Genomic DNA, 27,715 nt, shown 5'->3' on the forward strand with positions numbered 1-27,715 from the left:
AGAACTTACATTAAATTTATATTTTTAACCGCTTCCAATTATTATCAATGTTTATATTATTAGAATGTTTATAAATCTCTATCGTTTCTTCTTATCGAGTCTAGTGACTCTTCGGTCTACATAAGAACCATAAATTATACCGTAGTTAATAAGGAAGTTGAGTCCTACGGGAAATTGGATATAAAAAATGATTTCTTAAGCGCGGTAAAAATTAACGCATTTAATTGTAAAGCAAAGTTTCTCAAAAACGTATGAAAAAATCATAAAAATGAACTGCTTTGAACGACGTCACTAGTTATCCGAAATTAACCAATGATAAGAGTGTTGCTCAATGTTGTGATAGATTTCCGATTACCGGAAAGCCGACTAACCAATCAGGACAACTCACCGAAGAGAACTTGTGACGTCACAGGAGAAGTTATTTCAAAATCATAATCATAACGCTCATAATAAAATTTATTCATTTTTAATTTCGGCCAAGTTGAAAGTCTATGAACAAATTATTATTTTTAAACCGCTTAACTTTCTCATTGATCTCGATGGTGGACGCTGCAACGCGACCCAAAATGTCAGCAGATTACGTACACACGCGGCACGATAACTCGACAATAACAACATTTTTCAAATTTTAAAGATTGCTTGCTATAGCTGTTATTCTTTTTTTTTCTCTGGTGCATTGCCATGTTTTTCTACTTTTACACTACTTTTAATTACTTATATTGTATATGTATATAAAATCAATATATTGCTGCTCTTACTATAATGTGTCATTATTTTTGAAGATGTTTTTTCAAATCGACTTAAATTTATCGTCTTATATATCATTTAAAGATTCTTCTTATCGTTTCTTTGAGTCCCTTAAAATATGTATATGTGTTTTTCCTGTTTGAAAGATTTTTTTTTACATCCCAGCATGTTTTTCATTCTTTATTTTAATTCCTACCTTTAAAATACTTTTACAAAAAAAATCCATTTGTAAATACTAACTACAAACTTTTAAATGCTTTTTTTACTTTGATTTTAATTTTTAAACAACTTCCATTTATGTTTTTTTTCCTTCTCTTTTTTGTACTTATTATTATTATATTAAAAATAGTTCATTGATAACCTTAGATATAATTATAATATAAAATGGAAACTACACTGGTCCGTTAGAGTTAAGTCTAACTGTGTAAAATATAAAACCATGTAACCGTACTGTATGTTTCCTGACAAAAAAAAACAACAACCGGTTTGTGGTCCCGTGGCTTGTGTTGCTGACTCACGGATCAGAGATCCGAGGTTCGAACCCCACTCTATCACAATCTGTTTTCCAATTTTTGATATTGAGCTATTTACAATTCGTTAAAAATGGCCACCAAAATTGAAATAATATAAATTAAAAGGATGTCAATATTTCTTTTTTTAAAAACAAAACATCACGCCGTTTCCCCAAGCGGAAAGGCAGAAAGGATAGATCGCCACAACACTCTCGCTTTGCATACAGACCTCGCTTTCTCTATATCTTTTGTTTCATGTTTATCAATTAATTTATTTGTTTTCAGATCAAAATTTGGTTCCAAAACAGAAGAGCACGAGAAAAGAGAGAAAAGGGTGCCATATTTGAAGAAGCAAGTGTTCTGTCATAAGCAAATTTGGATTGTCCACGATTCTAACGCCGCTCTACTTATAATGATTCCCATTTTCCGGCAAACTTATTTACGATCAGGCCCGTCTCTAGGGTAATAGGTGCCCGGGGCAAACCTGAGCGCAGCGCCCTCTCATTACTGTCCTACACCCACGCATCATAGTGGATTTTTTTTATCCGGCGAACTTAATTTTATATCAATGAACTTTATTTGTAGGTTCTGTTAGGTTAAATGAACAAAAAACATCACATCAGGAAACATATTTTAATAAAGTAAAGTAAAGAATATAAAGCAGAGAGAAAGTACAGAAATACGTAGAACGTTTTTTTGTTTTTCAATATTTTGTTTACTAACATGGCAGGATAACAAAAAAATATGATGGAGTTTTACGAGCTTTTGCGTTTGTGATTTTTTTTTTTTTTTTTTTATTTATTAAGGAAAAACAACAGTTGTAATATAAGAATACAAAATATAAAAAAATAGTATATACATCCAGTTAAAGTTTTTCACTAATATAATGAGAGAACATGTTACACAGTAAAGAAAAAATATATATATATAAGACATGAGAAAAAAAAAGAGCTCGTAAGAAGGTTAAGGGATGAGGAAATAGAGTGGAGGAGTGGAGGAAAGGGATTTTCATAATATAGTCAACCAATTCAAATTTTTGAAATAATAAAATAAACATATTTAAAGGAACATAAAATTACACAGACAAATGTTTCATTTTACAGTGTTTCAAAAAGTTCTTTTTTGAAGGCACAATATTTTGTATTAAAAATATCTAAATGGGGACAAAGTAAATTAAATTTGGAGCAGCTACGATAAATAAACGAGTTTTGAACATAGTTTTTTTTGGGCAATGAATTATAAAAAAATGAACTTGTGTTGACTTTACGGGACAATTTATTGAAATACGCTTCAAGAGATATGGATTATCGATAAAATTGTTTAAAATTTTGAAGAGGAAAGACAGATCAGAAATGCTTCTACGTTTAGTAAGAGAAGTTAAACTATGAAAAGAAGAAGAGTCTTCATACGAGTCAAAATATGTAAGAGATTTACGATCCAGAAGTTTAAGGAATCTATTCTGTATTCTATCTAGTTGTGATATATAAATTGTATATCGAGAATTCCAAACAACAGGTGCAAACTCAAGATGGCTGCGAACGTATGCATTATATAAGATTTTGAGGGATGCGGTTGTTTTGAATGGTTGGGTGGTGCGTATAATAAAGCCCAGATTTCCGTTAAGCCTTATTTATAGACGCCTGGATATGGGAATCAAATAAGAATTTTTCATCCATAATCACACCTAAATCTCTGATGATGATATAACATCTCCGAAATCTAACTTACGAGCTTCATCACTTTCAATGGAAAGTATTGCAAGTGCAACGAGTCTTTCTTCGGACATTGTTGGAGGTTGATACGTTTCAATAAGTTTCAGTTTGCTGAAGCTGCGCTCACCTTTAGCAACGGTGAACGGTGACGGAAATAGTAAGTAGAATTCGGAGTGCGACCCAAAAATTTGGTCACAAGTCCTTAAGGCCGGCGTTCTTGATTCGCCGAAGGACCTCAATCGGAGTAGTTATTACATTGTTGTTCAATATTGACTGCACACGAAGCAGCGCATTATTTTACAGATAGTTTAGGCGGCAGAAAAACCCCTAGTGGCTAAACAATCGGAGAGCCTACGGTGACCCTCCGCCGCGACCCTCCCCGCTCGCCCCGCCCTTGAGACGGCCCTGTTTACGATCATTTGAAAAATGCCCCATTATAAAAATAGTTTGATTAATTATAATTATAAAATATATTTTATTTAAAACAAAAATATTTTAAAATAGTGTTTTTTTAGTAAGACCCATTTCACGTGTATCGTCCCAATCCAAAAAGCCGGGTAAAATTATTGTGAGTGGATCCTTATTTTTTTGAATTTTATCAATCATATAATACAAAGTTTGTTACAAACTATGATACGAATTAATTATATTCCCAGGAATCACCACAATTCAATAATAAACTAAAGTTAACATATTACAACAGAGATGAAGAACATTTTAGAGAATGAAGAATTTCTTAATTCTACACTTGAGGCAAAATTTTCAAGACAGTTTAGTACATACCATGAGCACTTTGTTGATATGGATGGTTTTATTGATATATTTGTATTACACTGTTATAAATAACACAACATTTTTAAAACATCGGAGTAAGTATATATATTTTAAGAAACTTACCCAACTTCTTCCTCATAAAAAGAAATTTTCCCCAAATTTTGAAGCCAAAAATTGTTATAGTTCTACATTATCTCTGGGTTGAGAGTGCGATTCTGAACAGTCTCTAGGGGTTAGAAGAGTACGTAAATTACGTGCTAGCAATGCTTTTTCTTATCTCTGGAGAGCATTCAGAATTCCACTGCTTACAAAAAATAATGTGCGAACGCTGAACAAATAGCATTGTCTATGGATCTATATTGTCAGTTGTCAGTTGTCAGCCAGATAGGCATATGAAAATATTGTTTATTGTTTCTACTTTCTACACGTTGTTGCGAGATATCGCGATTGCCGAATTGTCAAAACATGTAATTTTAATTTTGCGAGGTAGTCAAATTTATTAATGTTTCGTGGAAAGTTACTGAAATGTCGGATGACACGCCGCAAGAGAGACAATCTAATGAAATTGAAGCTCTGAAGGTATTTTCTTAATATGTATGAGTTAATTTTAATGATTATTTAACGATTTAAATGTTACAATTTGTTTTGTTTGGTAGGCAATATTTGGAGACGATTTAAAAGATTTACGTGCTTCAAAGCCCTGGAAAATATGGCAGCCTCTAGACATTCTTCTAACTTTGTTCCCGCAGCAGGGATCTACTGGAAACCAAGAAATACACTGCAACATCGATTTACACATCCTGTGCCCGGCGAAATATCCAGAAATGTAAATATCTTATTTTTAATGTTAAAAATCTTACCTACCTACATTTTCACCATCAATCTTTGCTCTGTAAATAACAAGTTTCATAAATCATGCAAAGTAATTATATTGTAGCTATTTTTATTATTATTTATAGTGGATATTCAAAACATAATAATCCGCAAAAATAATCTAGAGGAAATAAAAAAAGTACAGTAATCATGTAATGTTAGCTACCACGCACATAAAAAAATCTGCCTTTGACACAGGTTGGAGATATTTTAAAAGCTGAAATTATAAAACGAATATTATAATGGTTTAATAATTAAATTTGTCCTTAAGCTTTTATATGGGTTGCGGGCGTGCGGGTTGTGGTCCCGTGGCTAGTGTCTCGGACTCACGAACCATAGGTCCGTGGTTAGAATCTCACTCTACCCCAACTTGATTCCATTTTCTAATAGTGAGTTATTTACAGCTCGTTGAAAATGCCCCCTAAAATTAAATATTTGGGTGAATCATAAGAACGCAAATATTTATTTAAAAAAAAAAATAAATATATTTCAACTCATCTGAAGAAAGAATTTGCAATGTACATTTTGCAATGCTTTTAGAATACGATGATAGGAATTTGAACAAAATTGCACTGAGTTTATAAATTGTTTATTATAAATCAAAAGTTTGAACGTTTCTCGTTAATTAATGCTGGTTGATAATCAATTTACCTTTTAGAGAACCTACATTAGAAGTGATGCATAGCAAGGGTTTATCAGATTCTCAATTAAATGTTCTATTAAATGAACTTAGGCAGCTATCTTCAAATCTCAAGGGTGAAGTAATGATCTTTGAATTGGCTCAACATGTCCAGGTATTTTCATTTAAAAAAAAAAAATATTGAATAAATCTTATCGGATGATCGACCATTTTATATCCGCTACTATTTATTTTGCAGACCTTTCTTCATGGTTACAATAAACCTGGCTTTAAATCTTTCTACGATGAAATGTTGAGTATTAAGAAGCAAACAGAACAAACAAAATTAAGAGACCAACAGGTTAAAGAGGACAAAGCGGTATGTTTTTATAATTTTCATAGTTTTTATTAAAAGTGTATGGACTTCACAGATGTTTGTAATTGTCAATCCGTTGAGCTCCAGTAATGTTGCCACATCTGTGATACTGCTGTACCGAATAACTATTGATAGATTTTTTTGGCAGGGAAACCTAAAAAGTATTCTGTTAATATATTACTTACGATTTTAACCTACCAAAAATACCGCTAGCATATCAGAAGAAATCTCATTATTTACAGTAAAAATAGCAATAATTTCAATCTAACGACTCTTAGTACTAATACTCCAGTAAATTAATTAAAAAATATATATATATTTGTGATTATTTCAATGTTTCTTTAGCTTTTTAATGGTTGCTGGTATAGGAGTACTTCTTAGATAAAGCAAATATTAATTTATTTTGTTCGTAATTTATATTTTAAATTTCATACTATCGATATTTTCACTTTCAGTAGTAAATTGTTATCATAACTTTTAAATTTAAAAAAAAAATGATTTTCAATCCCATAATATAATTTTATAGGTGTTGTGTGCCTTAGGGCTACTATAATGAGTTAAGGAGAAATAACTATTAATGTTATGTATAAATTAACAAAAAAAAATTTATGTAGAAATCATCATAATCAGGACAGTGCATTTGTAAATCAATGAGTAAGATATGTGGTTTTTTTGTATTTTTTTATTTGTTAATAGACTATTAAACTAAGCCAAATTTTTTTAAAATTTTTATAATATTGTATTATCAGCGCTACGATTTTTTAAAGTTTTGTATTTCTGAAATAACTCCGCGTGTGACCTTAAAGGTTCTCTTCCGCTTATTCTTGATCAGTTCTGCCCATTGGTTGATTAATATGAACCAGTGACGTTCAAAGTAGTAAGTTTTTATTAAAAGATTTTTTTTGTTTTTTTCATACATTTTCAGGAAACTTTTTAGTTCTAATTTAAACAATTTAGTTCTCTGATTTTTACCGCACGCAAAAAAACATTTACTGCATCCAATTTCTCGTAGGGCTGAAATTCCTCATTTTAATGTTTATTACTCATTTAATACTATGATAGCCACTGTGGCGGAGTTGGTTAGACGGCAGCCAACTGTGAAACTGGCATCGCGGGTTGATTCTCGCCAGTTGCAAAAAAATCCAAGAATTTTTTTTTCTGCCATGGAAAATTGGATATGAAAGGTGATTTCTTACACGCGGTCAACATTAAAGCATTTAATTGTACGGCGAAGATTCTTGAAAACATATGAGAAAATAATAAACATTAACTGTTTTGAACTACGTTACAAGTTCTTCCGAATAATACGATCATCATGATAATCGATCCATTGGTCTGGGTGTTGTGGTGTATTTTTTATAACTTCCATCCATATCCTCTCTTTCCCACCTGCCAAAAAGCCCCTTAAATAGAAGTTTAGGTGATTATTAATTTATTTATCTTTTAAATGTGAACGTATTCTTCGCCCACGCTCTTTTTTTTTTTCTTTTCACTATAAAAAAAATTCATATGAATTTTCAAATTATGAATTTCCTCGGTTATTCACAAGTTACAGTATAGTACAACCAAATTTTACCAATACTGAATTAAATGTAACTGTAAAACTGGAATGTGTTTCAGAGGCAAGAAATCAAAGAAGAAATCTTGAGAAGACAGGAGATATTGAAATCTGGTATGAAATTAAGAAAGGAACCGAAACTCGGTTTAACTCATGAATTGGCTAATGAAAATGGAACAATTCTACCATTAACAGCCGTTAACCCAGTTATTGAAAGGACTAGAACATATTCTGCTAGGTAACTAATATGATTTATTTGAAACAATTTATCAATCTTCAAAAAATATGTCTGCCACATACTTATGTAATCATTACACATACACCTTTTATAAATCATTTACTGAGGTTAGATGTATTAAATGAACAATTATATATTGTGTCATTTGAATTGCGCATAAAATACATTTTTTTAACCTTTTACGATATTGTAAATTTAATAAAAACCTATCATTTTGGAACTGTACTGATTTTTCTGTTTTTTTCGAATTGCTAATTTATCAATTATTTAAATGATGAATTATAATTATAATTGATCATATAAAGAGCAAGCGGGATTTATTAGAGGAAAATTCAACTCACCGCCAAATATATGTTATGTAGACTTCAAGACCGCTTTGGACTCAGTGAAATGAGAAAAATTATGGACCATTTTAGATGAAATGGGAACACCTTATCATCTTGTTATCCTAGTAAGAACTCTTTGTGAAGGTAACTCTGCTACGGTGAGACTAAATAGCGCCGACTCAGATGTATTTGGAACTCGTGATGGAGTTCGTCAGGGATGTATCTTGTCACCCTTACTATTCGATATTTATATAGAATAATACATGAGAATAGTATTGGAGAACCGGGACAAGGGCATCTCTATTAATGGAAGACGAATGTCGAAATTGAGATATGCTGATGACACGACTTTCCTTGCCAATAATGAAGATGACATAAGCAAACTTCTCTCTTTACTAGAAAATACTAGCAATAATTTTGGCCTTGAAATCAACAGGGAAAATTCCAAAATGATGATTATTGACTGGAGAAATGAGAATAGACCGGAAATAATTAAAATGGGAAATTACAAGGTTGTCAATGGAATTTTTTTTCTGTGCTCAATGATAGTAAACAGAGGAGGGTGCATTGCTGAAGTTGAGAGACAAAATGCTATAGCTTGCTCTGCGATGGAGAAATTGAAAACGTTTTGGAAAAAACGTAGTATCACTAAGTCTACAAAAATAAAAACGGTCAAAACCCTAATTTTTTCTATATTCTCGTATGCCGCAGAAACGTGGATCCTAGGAAAGAGAGAATGAAGAAAGATAAACGCTTTCGAATATTGCTGGTGTAGAATACTGCGGATACCATGGACAGCCCATAGGACTAATGTCTCTATAACCGAGAACTGGGTATTAAACAGCGTATTTTTTCCACTGTACAAACCCGTGTTCTCAGGTTCTTCGCCCATGTTATGAGACAATATGGACACGTTAGTGGTACAAGGACGAGTAGAGGGAACTCGATCTCGCGGAAGAAGTCCTACCAGATGGACGGACTTGACAGAAGCAACTGGCGTCCCTCTTCACGAGGCTTCCAGAAGCGCTGACGATAGAAGTGGATGAAAGCAGATCGCAACGACGTGCTTCCCTCCTGCCAAGAGCAAATGCCTAAAAAAAAATACTTCTCATTTACTCTTACTATTACTATTTATTTTTAGGAGAAGATGTCAGTCTACATCGGAAAGTTCTGATAGCAGCTTTTGTGAACACCGTGGCACTAAAATGTTGAAATTTTCCTTTAAAGGAGAAAGGCAAGTCAACCGAGGAAGATGTTTAGGTAAAAAAACTATTTTACAGTTAAACATATTATAACAATATAATAATAATCTTGTCTTAATATAACAAGATTTCAACAAATCATTCTTGCGCAGGGTATCATTGTAAATTTTATTGATTAGTAAAAAAAATACTGATAGTTTTTGAAATTGCATTTCTTTGATAACTCAATCGGCCTTACTTATAAACCTAGTATAAAGTTATGCCTAGGCAAAGTGGTAGAATAAGGATGATAAGAATACCACTATGGTATTCCCATCCTTATTCTACCACTATGCCCAGGTGTTACTTTATACTAAGTTTATTAGTAAGGCCCAATAAGTACTGTACTCAACAGAAATTACCGAACAACTGGGCTTCTTTTTTTCTATTTTTTCCACATTCGAAACGATTTTAAAAACAATGTCAACTCTGTGTCCAGGCAGATGAAGAATACACTCCTGTGTGTGAAATAAGAACCAGAACCCGGGGCAAGTCTTTTCGATTCGGTGGCTGATCTCGGGTAAAAATCCTGAATAAGGAAATTGAATGGGGACAAGGACGCCTCGTTGTGTAGTGGTTGGCGCGTTCGCCTACCATTCTTGAGGTCCTGGGTTCGATTCCTGGCTGGGTGGATGTGAAATATTGATTTTAAAGGTTGTTTAAACTACAGTGTTTTATTGTTCCTGGACTGGCCTGAACGTAGACTAAGACTGATCACCTTACCTTCATCTAACAAATGGTCGAAATAACCAAATACGCATTACTTAAACTGTTCCCTATGCATCACTGGCTGCTGATGATAAAAATAATATCAGTTAACGGATATTACTGGCGGAGTAAAAATATGCCTAAGTTCTCTTAATTCTAACTCAAAGTGTTTTTTAATATATTTATGTACGCTGAAAACTCAGTATGTTTTATTTGTAGGTCATTCAGAACGCGGTTGCGTTGTGTACGCTGGGCTCGACAGTACTACAGGAGAACTGTTGGCTCTCAGCGAGTGGACAGTCAAACTTCAGCCAGGACAGTCTCCTACATTGTCCCCCCGTATCCAAAGTACGGCCAAGAAGAAAGTGGAGTCGCCAACTCACTCGGTATCAACTCAGTATGACCTGTCTACTTGCATGAAACAAGTGGCAAGCATAGAGCAGGAACTGAGCTTTCTAATGAAGTTACACCATACGAATCTAGTTCATTACATCAATATGAAGTACATCCTTGAAAATGATACATTGGTCGTGTATCTACTCCAAGAGTTTGTATTTGGTAAGTGCTTGAAAAAAAAATTAGATCTTCATCCATAAACGATGTTGAAAAATCACAGTAAAAATCAAAAGAAGATTTTTTTGCCTAATTTATGTTAAAAAAATAAATAAAAAACAGCGTCACCTAATTAATCAATATTGATAAGGATAGATAAGATGATAAAACAAGAATCATTAGCGTATTGTTAATGTGATGATTATCTTATAATTACCCTGACATTCATTTTAAATGTGACAATTTTCCTAAAAAAACTTAGTAGAATAATAAAAGTATTAAATTATCCAGTTTTCTAATTGAATGATCATATTTCAGGTGGGAACATGTCCTGTCTGTATTTGAATGATTCCATAACCATGGAAGTGGACATGCTGCGTCACTTTGCCTCGGGTCTTTTAGAAGCCGTAGACTTTCTTCATTGTAATAATGTGGTACACAAAGACCTTAGGGAGACAAGTGTGTTTGTCGACAAAGCTGGTTATGTCAGACTGGCCGACTATAGTCTGGATAAAAGACTGATGGAGTTGTGCCAGGGGGGGAATCAGGGAGGGGGGAGGCAAGTAAACATCTCTATTTTATATTCAGCTCCTCTGTATCTTTTGATAAATGACTTTCATGACCATGATATTTATTGACATTTGCGTTTAAACTATTTAAACCTTAAGCATTTTATATTGACTCAGGTAAATGAAGATGCATTTTTTTTTCAGGTATTCAAAGAAACAAGATATTTATCGAGTTGGGGTTGTTTTAATTTCCTTATTAAAAGGTACCATCGTGACAGATGCTGAGCCACAAATACCAACTGGGCTATCCCAAGATTTAAAAGATTTTCTCACTCGGTATATTTGATTATAACTGTTGTTTTTATTATTTTTATATGATAATTTACGCAAATTTTACAATTTTAAAAAATATTTAAGCTGTCTGGATGATGAACGAACAAGATGGTCAGCAGAGCAACTCCTAAAACATCAATTTATTAAAACACCTATTGAAAGAATCTCTCCTCAACGAAGCATTGATTTCAATGGGAGAGCTGGATCGGAGGTGAGAAAAAGTACTATAAGTCAGATTTATATATTTCTTTTGATGGAGGGTTGTATAATTATTTTGTAAATTAAATTTATAGGATCCACATGGCGACTCTCCCGAAGCAGTGGATATTCAGTTGTTTATCCCGACTGGAGTTAATGGACAGTCTCGTATTAAGAATGAATTTGAAATACTAAAATGGCTTGGAAAGGGGGCGTTTGGTGATGTATTGAAGGTAATTAGATGCAAAAATAAATAATTTTTATTATAAATTTACCAATTATTTTTAAAGGTTTTTATATACAGGTAAAAAACAAGTTGGATGGAGGCATCTACGCAATCAAGCGGATAGAACTTGACCCGAAAAGTAAGCAACTCAACAAGAAGATAACCCGCGAAGTTAAACTTCTGTCCCGCCTTAATCATGAGAATGTGGTGCGTTATTATAACAGTTGGATAGAAAGTGCTATTCTGGAACAACAGAGAGATAGAGACACATCTGATGCTTCATCGCCCACCCACAGTTTTGATAAACATGGCAATAAACAACCGATTGAATTAATAGATAAAAATCAGGTATTATATCATATTCTAATATTCAAGTTTTCCAACTGCATTAAAAAAAAATGCCATAACACTTGTGCGATTCTATTCATTGTATAAAAAAACACTCAAAATCTAAGATATTCCTCCCAGATAAAAACTAAAAATAATATTAAATGTTTACTGAACATTTTCTATACTTCTACAAAACAAAACATGTTTTTTGAAATTTTAAATTATGTTGATTATGGTTCAAACGTTGCTCGTTTTTATTTCTAAATTAACTAAGTGGCGTCTTTTAAATATTTTTAAGGATGTTGAAAATTTGGCTCCGTCTGTTGAATGGTCAGTTTCATATTCTTCACGTTCAAAACCTCCAACACAAATTCTCGAATCAGAATCATCCGGAGTGGAAACATCCGAAAGTGAAGATGAAGATGATGTTTTGATCAATTACATGTAAGTTATGTGTATACCTCGTACAATTTATATTACTGTTATTTGTTGAATTTTATTAATTGATATTATTGATTTTTACGGCAGTCGAGAGATCAAAAAATCTTCCAGCAGTGATTCAATCGAATTTAAGTACAACGATTCATCTGAAAGCAAAATGGAGGAATCTAGTATCGCTTCCCCAGACAGATTACCAGCTAAAAATAAGAAGCATGAGAAGAAAGGTTCACCTGATAGCATCACCACTACAAGCCAGGATTCGGTCCAAATTCAATATCTGTACATTCAGATGGAGTTTTGTGAGAAAAGTACTTTAAGGTAAACAAAACTACTTCCTTCTAAGTACAACATATGAGAGAATGAGGTTGTTTGAACTAGGGATGCATCCGATAACAAATATCGGCGTTTCTGTTATATCGGAATCGTAAAGGGGACCGACTACGAAGACGTCAATTAAATTTATATAAGCAAATTTGTTTGTGTCTGCATCCCTAGTTAGAACGAACAGTTCAAAGTGATATTAAAGATTTATGTTTACACGATGTAAAGTTACTATGTTATTGACGATGTAGCCAGTGTAGAAGTAAATAAAATGTCTGATGTAAAGGTTTCATATCAGAAATCATGCATTGACCAAAAGCAGGACTATATCTACAGAATGCATACAATTTAAATACATTTGAAACACGTATAGAGCTATTTCTATATCTTATTCCTTTTCATATTTTTAGTTGAAACTCTGGTTATTTGCCATGTCTTTTTTTAAATATATCTATAGTAAGAATCTATTATTTCTATAGGAATGCTATTGACAGCGGTCTTCACTCCGATTCCGACAGAGTATGGCGACTATTTCGAGAGATAGTTGAAGGTCTGTCTCACATTCATCAGCAGGGTATGATACACAGAGATTTAAAACCAGTCAATATCTTTATGGATTCAAATGATCACGTTAAGATCGGAGATTTTGGTCTTGCAACAAATATTTTGCCTAGAGCGACACAATCTGTATTGGAGGTTAGAAGTAATCCAGGTAAAAAAAAAAAAATTATACATATTTTGTGGTTTAGTTAGTAGTTTGATGCCTTATATCTATACCTAAATTATTTTTTTTACCTTTTTTATTTTCAAACACAAGATTATCAAAGACTGTGTGGAAAATGCCACTCTGCATATAGGTAAGTTCTGTGATCCTCTATTAAAAAATGTTTTTATATCTATTTATAGAAACCGATTCATACTCTCAAGATATTGGTGATGGCTCTATGACAGGACATGTAAGTAAAATAAGTACATTTTTTTTGGTTTCTAATATAGTTTTCGAGGATCAATTATGTTCTTACAAAGATTGGAAGTAAAATTTGAATTAATTTTATAGGTTGGAACCGCTCTATATGTAGCTCCAGAATTGACGACCACTGGAAACAAGGCGATTTACAACCAAAAAGTTGATATTTACTCACTCGGAATCATACTATTTGAAATGTCCTACTTCCCACTCAAGACCGGTATGGAGAGAGTCAAAACATTAGGAAACCTTAGAACCAAGGAAATAATTATGCCAGAGGTTTTTGACACTCTGGAAAACTCAAAACAAGTTTATTTGATACGGTATGTATTGTAATTTTCTCTGGGTATTATAATCTTACTTAAATAGTCTGAGATGTGCAGTTAAGCTATTTGAATAGTGTCAAAAATACTAAAAGTGTTTGAATATTTGTACACAACCACTTACCGACTTTTCTATGTCTAGCGGTTTTGAGACGTACCCGTCTCTTCGTCGGGACACCAATTAAACCAACCCGCAAAACCCACTATACACCTTCACCATAGTTGCACAAAAATATAAATCAACAGGCCATGCATTTTAATAAGCCACCCTTACATGCACTGATTAGGTTATGAAAATATTTTATGTTGTGAGGGAAATAGTTGAAAAAAGACTAAGGGTATGAAGGGAGGGGCGTGAGTTAAATAGATATATGGTGAGCATTACAATGGAACATGGTGTAATGGGCTATATTGAAAGGTTGTTTGATTATTGATCAAAGAAACATTGTTTTTTAAAGCTTTCCTGATGTGAAATATTTCCAAATTATTTACTTTTAACCCTTTGTTATTTGTATGGAAGATTTTAATTGCTGTATCTTTATTAAAGTCGTGATTAAAATTGATTAGGCGATTTGCGAATTCGGAGAAATTGTTATTGTGAAGACACCTTATGTGTTCTTTTGAGATCAAAATTTCTTGATGTTCTTCCAACGTAAACTGAAGGCCAAGAATTGCATTTTTATTGGTAAACACCTGAATTATTTAATGTACTTTTTTTTCTTTGTTATTAAGCAATAATTTACCAATATTGTTGTTTGTTTAAAAAGCAGGTTTGACATTATTTGGTAAAAATTTGGATACATTTGTGGATATAGTATTTACATAAATAATTCTTCTCCATTTATTATTATTATTAGTATTACTGTTAACAGGATATAAAAATTGTTTGATTAATTTTTACTTTAGTTTTCTATTTGAAGGAGTATCTATTAAATCAATGGTGGTGTATCTATTATAAATATATATATATTTTTTAAAAGGAGTCATAATTAGTGGTTTAATTGGTGTTCTGATGAAAAGACGGTTACGTCTCGAAACCGGTAGACATAGAAAAGTCGGTAAGTGGGTTATATACAAATATTGAATAACGTTAAGTTAAATGTTTGACTACAAAGTTAATGTTTTAAATATTAATAATAGTATTAAAAATATTAAAAATAAGTCCCAACTCCATGGGACTAAATGTATGTAATGCAAAACATGTAATGAAATTCACTTAACGTGGTTTCTATAGAACTAGGTACAAATAATCTAATTAGTATTAATTCAGGGTTTCTTAAAGCACGGTTTCCATATAACGGGGTGCGAATTAATCGCTTTATAGGAGGGTTGACTATAATAGTACATAATATGAATTGTACCGATATTGATAATAGATGTAAATATAAGTTTTGTTTTTACCAGTTGGCTATTGAATCATGATGTCACCTTACGTCCAACATGCGCTGAATTACTGCAGTGGGATCAACTCCCCGGAGCTTTAGAGGAGTATGAACTTCGAGAGGTATTAAGGCACGCGCTTATGGATACACGCTCTAAAGCATATAAACACCTCATGAGCGCTTGCTTTCAACAGGTAATATATTGTTAATGTAACATCATTCCCCTTTTCGCACCGATTGCTGCATAGGGAACTTCATTTGCAAACCAGATATCGCAGCATTCTGGTTCTATTTCACACATAGAACTGTAGTCATCGTTCTCAATGTGCAATTATCATATGTATTTATATTTTTTGTTTTATAAATGTTAATGATCACTCTCTTTCTCAGAGAATGTTTTTTTTACCCCCATTTTTTCATATGTTCAAACTGCTGGCTCTGTTCACGTTTTTTTATGTGCATGTCAATAACTTGTTAATTCTTTTTCAGGAATTCTCCCCTGCAGAAGATATAACATATGATATGAACTTGCTGAAAACTGCTGTGGCACACAATCGGAGACCTTTGTTGCTAGCCACTTTTGTAAAAGAAACGGTTCGTTTAAAATTTTATTTTCTTCGTTTGTAAAAAATATTGTCACCTGTTATTTAAAATCTCATTTAAAGATAAGCATTTTACTTTAATTAATTTTTATATTCAAATATGGAAAACCTCATAAACAGTATGAAAGAAGTAAGGAGTACTTAATTAAGTAAATAGTATCATTAATTTAAAGTATTTTTTTATGCATTCACCATTAGATTCTAACATTCAACTTCTTTGTTTAAAATATATGTACATATTAGCGATGGGAAATCACACTATTTAAAATGTTCGCTCGCACATCACCACACAAGTTTCATTTGTGGCGCACAATTGTGCATTACAAACTAACTAAAATTGTGCATTACAAACTAACTAAAATTGTATTGTGTGAAGTTAGCTTCAGTGTGCGGTATACACATTACGGTACCTAGCGACCGCCTAGCGGGTGTGTAAAATCGTGTTGTATGAAGTTAGCTTCAGAGTGTTGTTAGCTAGGAATGTACTGTATGAAGTTGTAGCGAGGTGTTAATCGTGGTAATCAGTAATACCACCTTAACATGTAGGTACCGTTTAAAAATAAATTTGAATTTTATCACAAAGTGTTATGTTTGTGTTTTTGGTATTACATGACGATATTACTTATTATTTTAATTCAATTGAGGTTTCAACATTTTGGTGCAGGCACACAAGTCATAATTTACAATGTATTTGCAAAATTTGCCATCGAATAGCCTCCTCCAATAGTATTAATCATAATATTATTGTTATTTATTATCATACAAAACAAAATTATTAAGTTGGTGTTGTGAATTTACACCATGGGGCTATCTTCATATGCCACACTGCGTGAAGACTACAATTATGCGAGTGTGCCCGATAACACACAGTGTTAAAAGTGATAAAACATGTTTGTGGTGCCCACACAGTAAAATAAGCGTGTTGCTCACTTACAAACACTGTAATACAACAATTGTGCGCTACACACGGTGTGGTCTCATCGCTACTATGTATATTGTGGAAGACAAAATGGCTGCTTTGTAATTTATGTAAATTTTCAGGTCCTGAAAATCTTTAAATTACATGGTGGGGTAGAATTATCACCTCCTTTATTGCTTCCTAGATGCCATATTTATGATCCTGTAGAATCGAGTGTTCGGTTGATGACACATAGTGGCAATGTTGTACATATACCACATGATTTAAGGTATTTTATTTTATTTTATTAACATAAACGGCAAATCTGCCTTTTCCAAAGTTTATAATACTAACATATTTGGCTTAATATATTTTTTTTCAAAACATAAATTTCCTTTTACCCAAGATTTATAAAAAAATTAAACCTAAAAATTATAAAAGATTTATAAAAAAAAAATAACCTAAAAATTATACAACATATTCAGTAGAAAGTTTAAATAATTCAAGAATAAATGTAAAAAACAAATTAAATAATAAAATATTTTAAAGTAATATAACAAGAAAATCATGAGTACTGTTTCATTCAGCTGGGCAAAGTGAACAAAAAATTGTATATATTATGAAATGCACAAACAAATAAATATGTATGTATGTCTATTTAACAATCAAATGCAACATTTAAAATTATTATTTTACAACCTCCATTTTGTATTTCTACTGATTTTTCAGGGTGCCTTTTGCTCGTTATGTTGTATGGAATGGAATCAACACCCTGAAAAGATATTCTGTAGAAAAGGTTTATAGAGAAAATAAAGTTTATGGGTTTCATCCTACAGAGTTATATGAATGTTCGTTTGATATTGTAACTCCGACACCAGGTTAGTTTCGTAACAGGTATTTTTTATATTTTGTTGCTATTCTATATGTTTTTGTAATGTCTAAAATCGATTATTATAATGGTATCTACGCAGGTCTACCGCTGAATTCTCCCCTGGCGCATCCACAGAACGGCTAATAATTATGCTGAACTGTTGGACTTGCTCCAAACCACTCCTGCTGCAATTATCAGTTATCTTGTCTATGGAATGGCCATCCCCTCAATTCTTTTTATCTTCACTTTATTTCCTTTTTCTTTTTTTAGAATAAATGACGTATTTAGTGCAATAGTTATGATTTTATTTTATGTTCTAATAATACTTTATGTACTTTTTAACTGTATTCTGTAAGAGCCCTCTGGGCGTTGATTAAATAAATAAAAATACATAAATAGTTAGCGTACATATGCATAAGAGCGGGCATATTGCCTTAAGGAAATTTCTTCCTACCTACCCAAACCATTCAAATTGAGGAAATCAGCGGAATATGTAAAATATATTTCGTCATATCACTCCACAACGAAAGGCATTTTACGCTTAGATCAGCTGCATCTACGGCGATAGGAAAAGTCATTATACCTGTATGCAAACAGCACACTTAATTTGGTGAATGCTAATTTGCTGTCGCAGGCCCTATGGCATGGAATGTTCTTCTAGTAAAAGTGTGAAACAGCGAGAGTGAAGTGATGTTTCAGAAAAAACTCAAAACCCACCTGTTCTCTAAATCATTTGAATACATCCATAGCATGTGATGACAAAATTAATTATTTGACTGAAAAGTTTTTCTCAAATTAGAAATAGTGTATAAATATAACAATCACACCAATGTCAATATTCAATAATCACTTTGTGAAGCGCCCTTGAGGTATTATTATCAATTAATTGAATTGAATGAAAATGGCGCTATATAAGTTATCCGTAGTAATTATAATAACAGATATTAATTTTTGTATAATGCAATGTATTGGATGTTAACACGAGTTGTGTCTGTTTTTTTTTTACCAAATGAGAACAAGAGGACACAACAAAAAAAAATACGACAAATTAGTCGATAATGTATTCTCATTCATTATTCTATAACAAATAAGTCAATAATTCATAGCATCTTCACTGTACACTGCTCAAATATCGCGAGCAGCTTTATTCCCTCGATTGAATGTGAACAGAAGATGTCGAAAAGGCTCACTTTTGTCTACTTGATGTTCCATTTTGAAGGCTTGTAATCAAATAAAATAATACATGAAACATAAAAGCAAACACAATATCTTGTAGAGCTGAAAATTTTCATTCAAATGAATTTTTCTTTGATTTACCATTTAGTTTTGCTTTTGGTGCTCATTTTTAAATATGGAAAAAAACAGGTACAACTTATGTTAACACTATTATTTGTTTCTTTGTATCCTCAGGTAATCTATTTGCCGAAGCTGAACTGTTGTCAATTGTGTACGAAATAACTCAAGAATTTTCCGGAATGAAATCGAGAAACTTGACCATACGACTCAACCACACAAGTCTTTTAAAAGCCATATTATTGAACTGTGGCATTGAGCCCGAAAAATACAATGACATTTACACAATATTTTCTGATGCCCGGGTAAGATTATTTTATCATTTTGTTTAAGTTATTGTTATCTAACAGTCATACCAAATCTTAATATGATGTACGAACATTAAACTTGGAATTATAATTTATTATAATAATCAACATCTGCAAACTTTAATTGAAGTTGAGCCAATGGCATATAATGAAATAGACATTTTGCAAGTGCTTAATATTTGGCATTTCGATTCATGGGTTTGCCGTCCTTGCTTTCATTCTCTAACGGGTTTGTGCTGTGATCAGACATGAGGCTATGGAGAATAATGCCCCATGTGTGATGAGTAAATGATTGAATTACACTGGAATTGTGAAAATCATCGTGGCTAAAAATCATTACTCCAAAATTTTGCTGTTTCGACTTGATGATGAGGTAATATTGTTTAGCAAATTAATGCTCTACAATATATAAAAATGCACCAAGTACTATCTACGCTACAGGCCGAATTATTTTCAATAAATGATAGGATGTTTTATTTTGTTTAATTTGTAAGTGCAAACTATTGGTAGATAGTTATTTATATTTTTAAATATGTTTTTCACAATCTTTAAGTACGTAAATAATATTTCTGCCAGCCTCCAGCTACTGTCATATCTATGGTAATAAGTTACACACAAATAAATATAAACTAATGAAATATGTAAACAAGTATATATTTTTTGTTTCATATGAATATTTGCATGTGTATCGTGATTTGCTAAATCCTTTTTTCAATCTGTTGAGAGCAATGCAATATCTTAATACTTTTTCGGCCTCCGTGGTGTAATGGTTAATATACTTGACCCACGCCCGGAAGGTTTCGTGTTCGATTCCCAATAAAAACATAAAAATTAAACGTGATTTTTCTCAAACCTAGGTATTCTGTGCTGTCATAACCGTAATTGGCCTGTTGTGGTACTAAAAAAATATGTAAGCATGTATAATTACGTTTTAAAAAATAATTTTGACTATTTTTCAGGATGATAAACTGTCCAAATTCCAAGTCCAGACACATTTGATATCTCTCTGTCTCTCTGACCACGCTATGGTTGCACTTTTCAGTCTCATGGAGACAGAATGTTCCGTGGACAAGTTGCAACATGTTCTCAAAGGCTTCATCAAGCGCAAAGGAGAAGCCAACACCTTAGCCAAAGAAGGAATTAAAGATCTTGAAACAATTGTTCATAATGCTGATGTTTTAGGAGTAAAAGTGAGTAGATATTAATAAATTCTATGCTTTTAATTGTTGTCTAAAAAGTCAAGATGAATTTTTATTGGTAAATAAATGCACTTCAGTTGCAAGACAATTAATAATTCTATATTTTATAAGTGATCATCGTGTTGTCTGGAACTCTAGTCTATACTTGGTCAAAACGAAATGCTGATTATTCTCTAATTATTCTCTAACTCTTATATAATGCCAGTACTCATATATGGATGCAAATCTTGGCACCTTACCAAAGCTCAGAACACCAAACTTCTTAGTTTTGAGAGTAAGTGCTTAAAGAGAATATTAGGCATAAGGTACTTTGATTTTATAATTAACATTGAAGTCCAAGAACGGACGCAGCAGCCTTCTTTAACCAGCGCCTTGAAGATGAGGCGGTGGACCTGGCTTGGGCACGTACTGCGCATGCCTCGGGAGAACATAAACCAAAGTTGCCTGTTCTTTGAACCTGCAGGCTCACGCCATCCTGGCCGTCGATGACGATATTTCGACTTCATTCGGCGGAACTAAGGGACACTGGATTCACATGGGAGGAGACGAGAGTACTGGCTGGCGATAGGGTCTCCTGGAGGCAACTGGTGATGTCCAGATGCTCCACTCAGGAGCGGATATGAAAAAGAGAGAGATAAAGGCTTAAAAATGTTTGAAGAGATGCCTGAATGTACAAAGAATGAAAAGAGTTTGAATGAATTTAAAAAGAAATGTTATGTTTTTTGTAAGATGTTGCGTTATTATTATGGATAACTTGTATAGCGCCATTTTCATAAAGTAATACCTCAAGGGCGCTTTACAAAGTGATTCTATAAATAAATTAGTTTAATTTGAAGTTTTTAAATTTGTAATTTAAGTAAAACAATTTACTTTGTTATTGTAATAGATACTTAATTAAAGTAAGTGTAAATATTGTTGTTGTAAATAGATATCTAATTAAAGTAAGTGTAAATATAAGTTTATATATTAATTGTAGGATAAGCGAACTTAAGAAATAGATTAAAAAAATCATAGTTAAAGATGAATTACTAAGGTAATAATAATTTTTTCAGTGTCCTATTGTGGTGTCTCCATGCATGGTGTACAATATCCACCAATACTCGGGTATGATGTGTCAGTTTGTATGCGAATTGAAGAAGAAGCGCAGAAAAGGGGCCATGGATGTAATAGCTGCAGGGGGGCGCTACGATGGAATGCTAACAAACTTAAGGTGCAGCATTGTCTCCTCTATCCTTTCCAACCCTGCACCGTCCTAATCTATTGTCTTCCAGAAAACCTGCTAATATCCCTCTTTGAGTCAAAGTTAGCTGATTTTTAACTTACGAATCAGGCATTAATGTTTTTTTCCTGCAAAGTTACAGCACTATTAGTATTATTTTGGACTGTGATGAACGACAGGGTTATTCAGGATTGCGTAACATAAATTACAATCCTAGAATATGGAAATTTGTAGTTGTGACACTCGAGAAACTGATTTAAGGCGTAGATTTTCAATAAATTGATAAAAGTGTCAATACCTCGAAAACTGTTTTTTTTTTATGTACATATTCTGGTTAGTCATGAACTGGTATATCAGCCCTCGAAGGGAGTACGTTGAGTTTTGGGACACCTGTAGACTTGTAAAACATATATATTAGGTGTTAACATAAGTTGTATTAGTTTTTTTTTAAATATATAAACGAGCACCAAAAATAATACAAAATGGTAAAGGTTATTCCAAAAAAAAATTCTGCTATGCATGATATTGTGTTTGTTTTTCTGTTACATGTATTATTTTAGTATTATTTATTTGATTACAAGTTGACGAAAAAAAGACGCAACTTATGTTAACACCCATACTCAAGGGAAAAGTTCAATGTAACTTTCATGGCTGTTATTGAGAAAGGTGTTCTTATTTAATACCGACCCCGATAATTCTCCTTCATTATTTTACAACAAATTAGTCAAAAATGTATTCTCCTTTATTCCCTCATTTGAACGCGAACAGGAGGTGTCGAAAATGCTCACTTTCGTCTACTTGATATTCCATTTTGAAGGCTTGTAATAAAATAAAATAATATATGTAACATAAAAGCAAACACAATAGTACAAAGTAAAGTAAAAAAAAATCTTTCATATTACATATTTTTTTTAACTCTTGCTGCTCATTTTTAAATTTAAATAAAACGGACACAAATTATGTTAATATTATATCCACATTAACTTGTCTTTATTAAACCATTTCTATCAATTGGGTTTTGAATCTTTAAAATGCAACCCATAGAAACTTTATTTTAATATTGTGTATGAAATGTTATCATGAATATTCTATTTTATTTATTCACATTTTATTACAATACCTATTACAAATGTTCTCGTATACTTGCATATAATTTTTTTATGTGATTCTGAATCTAGGAAAACAGTACAACATTCGGGTTTGGGTGGAAGAAACGAGGTATCCAGTCAAGCTGCTGCAGGGATTTCACTGTCGCTGGAGCGCCTGATACAAGGGGCATGTGGGAATCCCGAAGATAATAAATCTCTGCATTTTGTAGAAACCGATCTCTGTGTTTGTGCCACGTCATCTTCAAAACAAATTATTAAGGAAAAAGCTCAGGTGAGTTGTTGGCGGGCATTGAAATATTCTATTGTATGTGCCACGAAAATCTCCTTGATTGAACTGTAGAGGACACGAACCACAGATGATGACATTGCTCAGAGTACCTCAATCTTATTAAATATGATTTAATGTACACATCATATGATCAGTTTAAAAGAACCGGAACGAATGGAAAAGAAGATACAAGTGTTCGCTGTAAAATAATCTCTGGAAATAAATTTGATTTTCATTAATGAATTAATTACTAAAAACTAATATCAGTCCCTATATTCATTTTTCTTTTTACAACATTGATTAAAATAGTCAATAGTCTATTCTTCATTATTTTGCAGCAAATTAGTCAAAAATGTCTTCATTATTTTGCAACAAATTAGTCAATAATGTATTCTTCATTATTTTGCAGCAAATTAGTCATTAATAATTATTTATTTTATTATTTATTTATTTTTTTGCACCACAACAGGCCAGGAGGCCCAATTGCCGTGGTGAATTACGTCACAGAACACCCAGGCTTAAGAAAAATCACATTTAATTTTTGCATTCTCACCGGGAATCAAACCTGGAACCTTCCGTGTGTGAGTCAAGCCTCTTGACCACTACACCACGGAAGCAGGCAATTAATGTAATAATGTATTCTCCTTTATTCCCTCGTTTGAATGCGAATAGAATGTGTCAAAAATGCTCAGTTTCATCTAAATAACTTTCTTATTTTTTTTTTAATATTTCACTTCTGATTGGACCATAAGTTAATGGTTTGAAGTAAATCTTCTTAAATTCGGCTAACATACTGGGATACTTTTGTTGCAGATTGATATTTATAGGAAGGAAATAACTCCTTCTAACATATACATAATTACAAAAAATAATCAATAAATTTGGGTGAAATAGCATATTTTTATTTGTAGTTTTTTTTATGCAAATGAGCCACGTATATAATAATAAAAATCACTCAATTCAATCAAATCATGGGTTTCTGATACAGGAATATGGTCTGATCTAAATAACCTTTTCTTGTGTTTCAACTTTTTTGTCATTAATTGTTTCCCGGTTTTTGCTTTTCTAGCATTGTGTAAATTGTTTATATAACACATTGTTGCAAATTAATCTTTACAGATAGTAAGTCAACTTTGGGCAGCTGGTATACGTACAAATCTTATAGAGTCATCCAATGTAGAAGAAATACAAGATATGTGGAGAGAACTATCCAACACGCACACTATTATACTGAAGGAGACAGAGCAAGGAACTGTAAGGATTAGGAGTTGGGAAAGAGAGAGGTGAGAAGTCTTCCTATCCCTATCTCGTTAATTATTTCACGTGTTCTCTTGACCTGAGGTCCTGTTCTTGAAACTTATGTTAGATTCAAAGCATTAATTGTAGCGCTTTTTTTACATTAATGATGTGATTTTTGTTATTAAAAAAATGAGTCAGTGTTAAAATCATGATCCAAAAGTGGTATTCTTACTTTGAAAAAATAGTTTGATGAGTTTAAACTTAAAAATTCTCTGTAATACCATGCAACTGGACTTAAAACAATGTAACACTTTTTTAAGATGCTTAACGTATTGTTGCAAATTAAAATCAATATGTTGCTAACATGATAACAATATAGCAAAAATGTGTTAGCCTCTCGGTTGTAGACGCTTCCTTTGCCAGAATTGCTGACAAGTTTTGTTTATTACAAATGGCAGCTAACTTTTGTAATTTATCGATTCATATCGATAGTGAATACTAAGGTATTTTTAACGTCTGGTTTAGAACATGAAGCTTTTATTTCAATTTTATTATTTTTATTTTATTTCAATAATTTTTACATGTATATATATTTTTTTGAAAGTTACACTGTTTAAAGCATTTTTGCGTTATTCTTATATTACAAAGGTAATAGGTTTTTAAGGTGTTCTGTAAAAATGTGTTATCCCACTTTTTTGTTAAATTTTAATATGTATTTTTTAAAGAATTATTATTATTAATTGTATTTTTGAAAAATGTGCCTGATGTTAAATATCAATTATGTCAGTTTGAGGTGGCATGGCTTAATACGTTTTCGCATAACACCATCCGACTGTAGTATCTATTTTTATTTAACTATGTATGAACAGGTTGCAGGAAAGAAAAGTGCCTTCAAATGAAATAGTAGAGTATGCGCAGCGTCTTCTTCGAGCATGGAATGATGACCAAGAAAATACTGGCAATACCGCAATAGTTACTAAAAGTGAAAGTAAGTTAAATGCCTTATTTTAATGTATTCTTTACATAAATATATTTTATTAAACACACCTACATCATTATCGGAATTTCTATTGTTTATCTGTTTTTTATATTTCCAGGTAAAGGAGATTTTGATCGGCAAACGTCTTCGTACGCTCCAAATGTGTCGGTTAATTTTGTTACTCCTGAAAAACTGGCAGCCAACACCAGGAAGAGATTCGAAGCCCAAGTTAGATTTATTTCATTCTCATTTTTTCTTTATTTACAATTTGTTTTCAAGATTAACGTAAAATTTTAATCTATTTCATTATTTGCAGATATTATCTCAAATATCTAGTTCTATACAAAAGCTTTCACCAAAGAATCGAGTCGAAGTCTTGGCTATCTCTGTCGATACTTCAGTTCTGAAAAGTCTGGCTATACACATGGAATATGATGTGGAAAAGAATGAACACGATAAAGCTGTTAGAACTGTTATAGAGAGGTTAGTGGTGTTAAATTGCGCTCCTTTAATTTAATTTGATTGCTCACTCACAGTTGGTTATTGCTAACTATTATAATATGCTCCTATATGCAATTACAACAATATAATTTGGCCCCCCAAGCCTCATTTAATCGGCCCTCTATGATAGCTATGTATTATGTATGTAACGCATATTTAAAAAATGTTTTTTTTCTTACAGGCATCCAAGACACAAAAAATATCTTATGCAAATATGTGATGAATTTCGAGAAGTATCTTTAGATAAATCTAAACCGATTATAGCTCTTTACAGCCTTTCAGATTCTATTTACAAATTTTTAATATAATTAATTTGTGTATGTTTAATTTTGATTCCTTATCTCAAGATTAAATAATTGTTTGATGTATGTTCCTAATTGCATTTTTATCTTGTGTTTATATTATGTAAGCTTCCCGCTGAGAAAGTAAGCCATTAGTTTTGCCATAATTTTTTTTTTTTTTTTCATAATTTTGGGTTCATAGAACGTTAGCTAATTTCGTCAAAAGTACCTTACATAACACTTATTTTCAATTGAAATTTGACTTATAATAAATTCATATTATCATTGATGTTAAAATTACCTATACAAGATTGAAGCCTACAACATGCATTTTAATATTTATTTTTACTTAATTGTGGGACTATTGTTTGCAAATATAAATTGACCCACTAATGTGATCCTCTTCTGGATATTTAAATGTCATAATGTTATTTATATCTGACTTTTAATGATTTAGTAAAATGTATTGTGTATTCTAATAATTACAACATATAAATGTAACTGAATTTTCTACATCTTGCTTGAAATAATATGATTGTTGTGTGATAATAATATGATTATTTTATTCATTGTTTGCTTCTATTTGACATATTTTTAAAGGTACTCTCTCGTTGATCTTTTATGTACTATTTTTATTCAAGTATTTTTGTATTGGTTTATTCTGATTTTTATTACTTTAAATTTATTATACCTATGTGTAATTAACTAGTTTGACCAAAAATGTCTTTCCATTTTAAAAGTCATTAATACTTTGCATAATATATGTACAGTGCATTTGAATGTTTAATAACCCGATGTTAATGTATTAGTGCCGGTCAGTGAACCAAATAAACATACAAATTTTGATTGTGTTAATGGGCTCACTGGTATGAATTACAGTAAAACCTAGTTTTCTTCAATTTTACGTTTTCCCCCTTTTTACACCAAAATGTTCAGGACTCATTTATCTTCATACATTCTCATACAAATATTCCCTCCAATTAACGTTTTTTACTTTTTTCATCACCACGGTTTTACACTTGAAAAATTTCGTAATTCATTCGATGTGTCAAAAAAGCCAAAATTATGTCGTAATAATGATGCTGCGGCCCGCGCGCCACCGTGTATGCCACGTGAATGAAGAATAAAAACAGGTAAACAACTGATAAAGAATAAATTATTGTCTTAATCTAAATTCAAAGCAGGTGCAGTGTAATTGACCTTTTTGTTTAAGTGTCTTCCTAAAGGAACCTTAAAAGGTTAGCCTTAGTTTTCATTTGAACAAAAACGTCATATTGACTTGTACAAATCATGATACGCAGTTGACAAATGTTTAGAAACAATAAAGTTTTAATATCATTAAATTGCGATGTTTAACACATAATAGAAATATTTAAAGTTATTAAAAAGATAGTTTAAAAAAGTGGTCATAAAAGTTGAAACAATTTTGCCGCGATCTATATGACATTAACATATTAAAACCGAGATGAAGAACATTTAAGATAAGGTAATATAGAAGTCTAGGCATCTACAGGGCTTATGACCTGTCATTGGCTGGTTCAAGTGGCCACTTTACACACTGTGTAACACTCACCATTCTGCCCATATTTGAACATCTATATTCCTTCAATTCTTTCATCTGTTGATGTTTGTGAAGTTAAAGAGTTTTTTGTTTTGCATGTTGTAGGCATAATTGAAATTTT

At 32.1% G+C, this 27,715-nt stretch overlaps 1 protein-coding gene across 1 annotated transcript; it reads left to right on the top strand.

Annotated features, from left to right (window-relative positions):
• The first annotated feature begins 4,128 nt into the window (after positions 1 to 4,128).
• Gcn2 (eukaryotic translation initiation factor 2 alpha kinase Gcn2) lies at positions 4,129 to 26,917 on the top strand. Its single transcript, XM_088227390.1, has 30 exons — positions 4,129 to 4,324; positions 4,402 to 4,571; positions 5,277 to 5,412; positions 5,497 to 5,616; positions 7,234 to 7,409; positions 8,877 to 8,995; positions 9,904 to 10,242; positions 10,555 to 10,795; positions 10,950 to 11,081; positions 11,163 to 11,289; positions 11,372 to 11,509; positions 11,581 to 11,850; positions 12,131 to 12,276; positions 12,361 to 12,591; positions 13,074 to 13,306; positions 13,501 to 13,550; positions 13,652 to 13,884; positions 15,289 to 15,460; positions 15,756 to 15,860; positions 16,910 to 17,055; positions 17,496 to 17,644; positions 19,048 to 19,235; positions 20,198 to 20,428; positions 21,490 to 21,647; positions 22,835 to 23,036; positions 24,153 to 24,316; positions 25,142 to 25,260; positions 25,370 to 25,479; positions 25,568 to 25,734; positions 25,934 to 26,917. Exons 1-30 carry the CDS (start codon positions 4,271 to 4,273, stop codon positions 26,058 to 26,060), a joined length of 4,953 nt encoding a protein of 1,650 aa, XP_088083516.1. The 5' UTR covers positions 4,129 to 4,270; the 3' UTR covers positions 26,061 to 26,917.
• The last annotated feature ends 798 nt before the right edge of the window (positions 26,918 to 27,715 follow it).

This window comes from Micrasema longulum, unplaced genomic scaffold (genome assembly GCF_059751315.1).
Source record: "Micrasema longulum isolate JH-2025_06_02 unplaced genomic scaffold, ASM5975131v1 h1tg000043l, whole genome shotgun sequence".
NCBI classification, from domain to species: Eukaryota; Metazoa; Arthropoda; class Insecta; order Trichoptera; family Brachycentridae; genus Micrasema; species Micrasema longulum.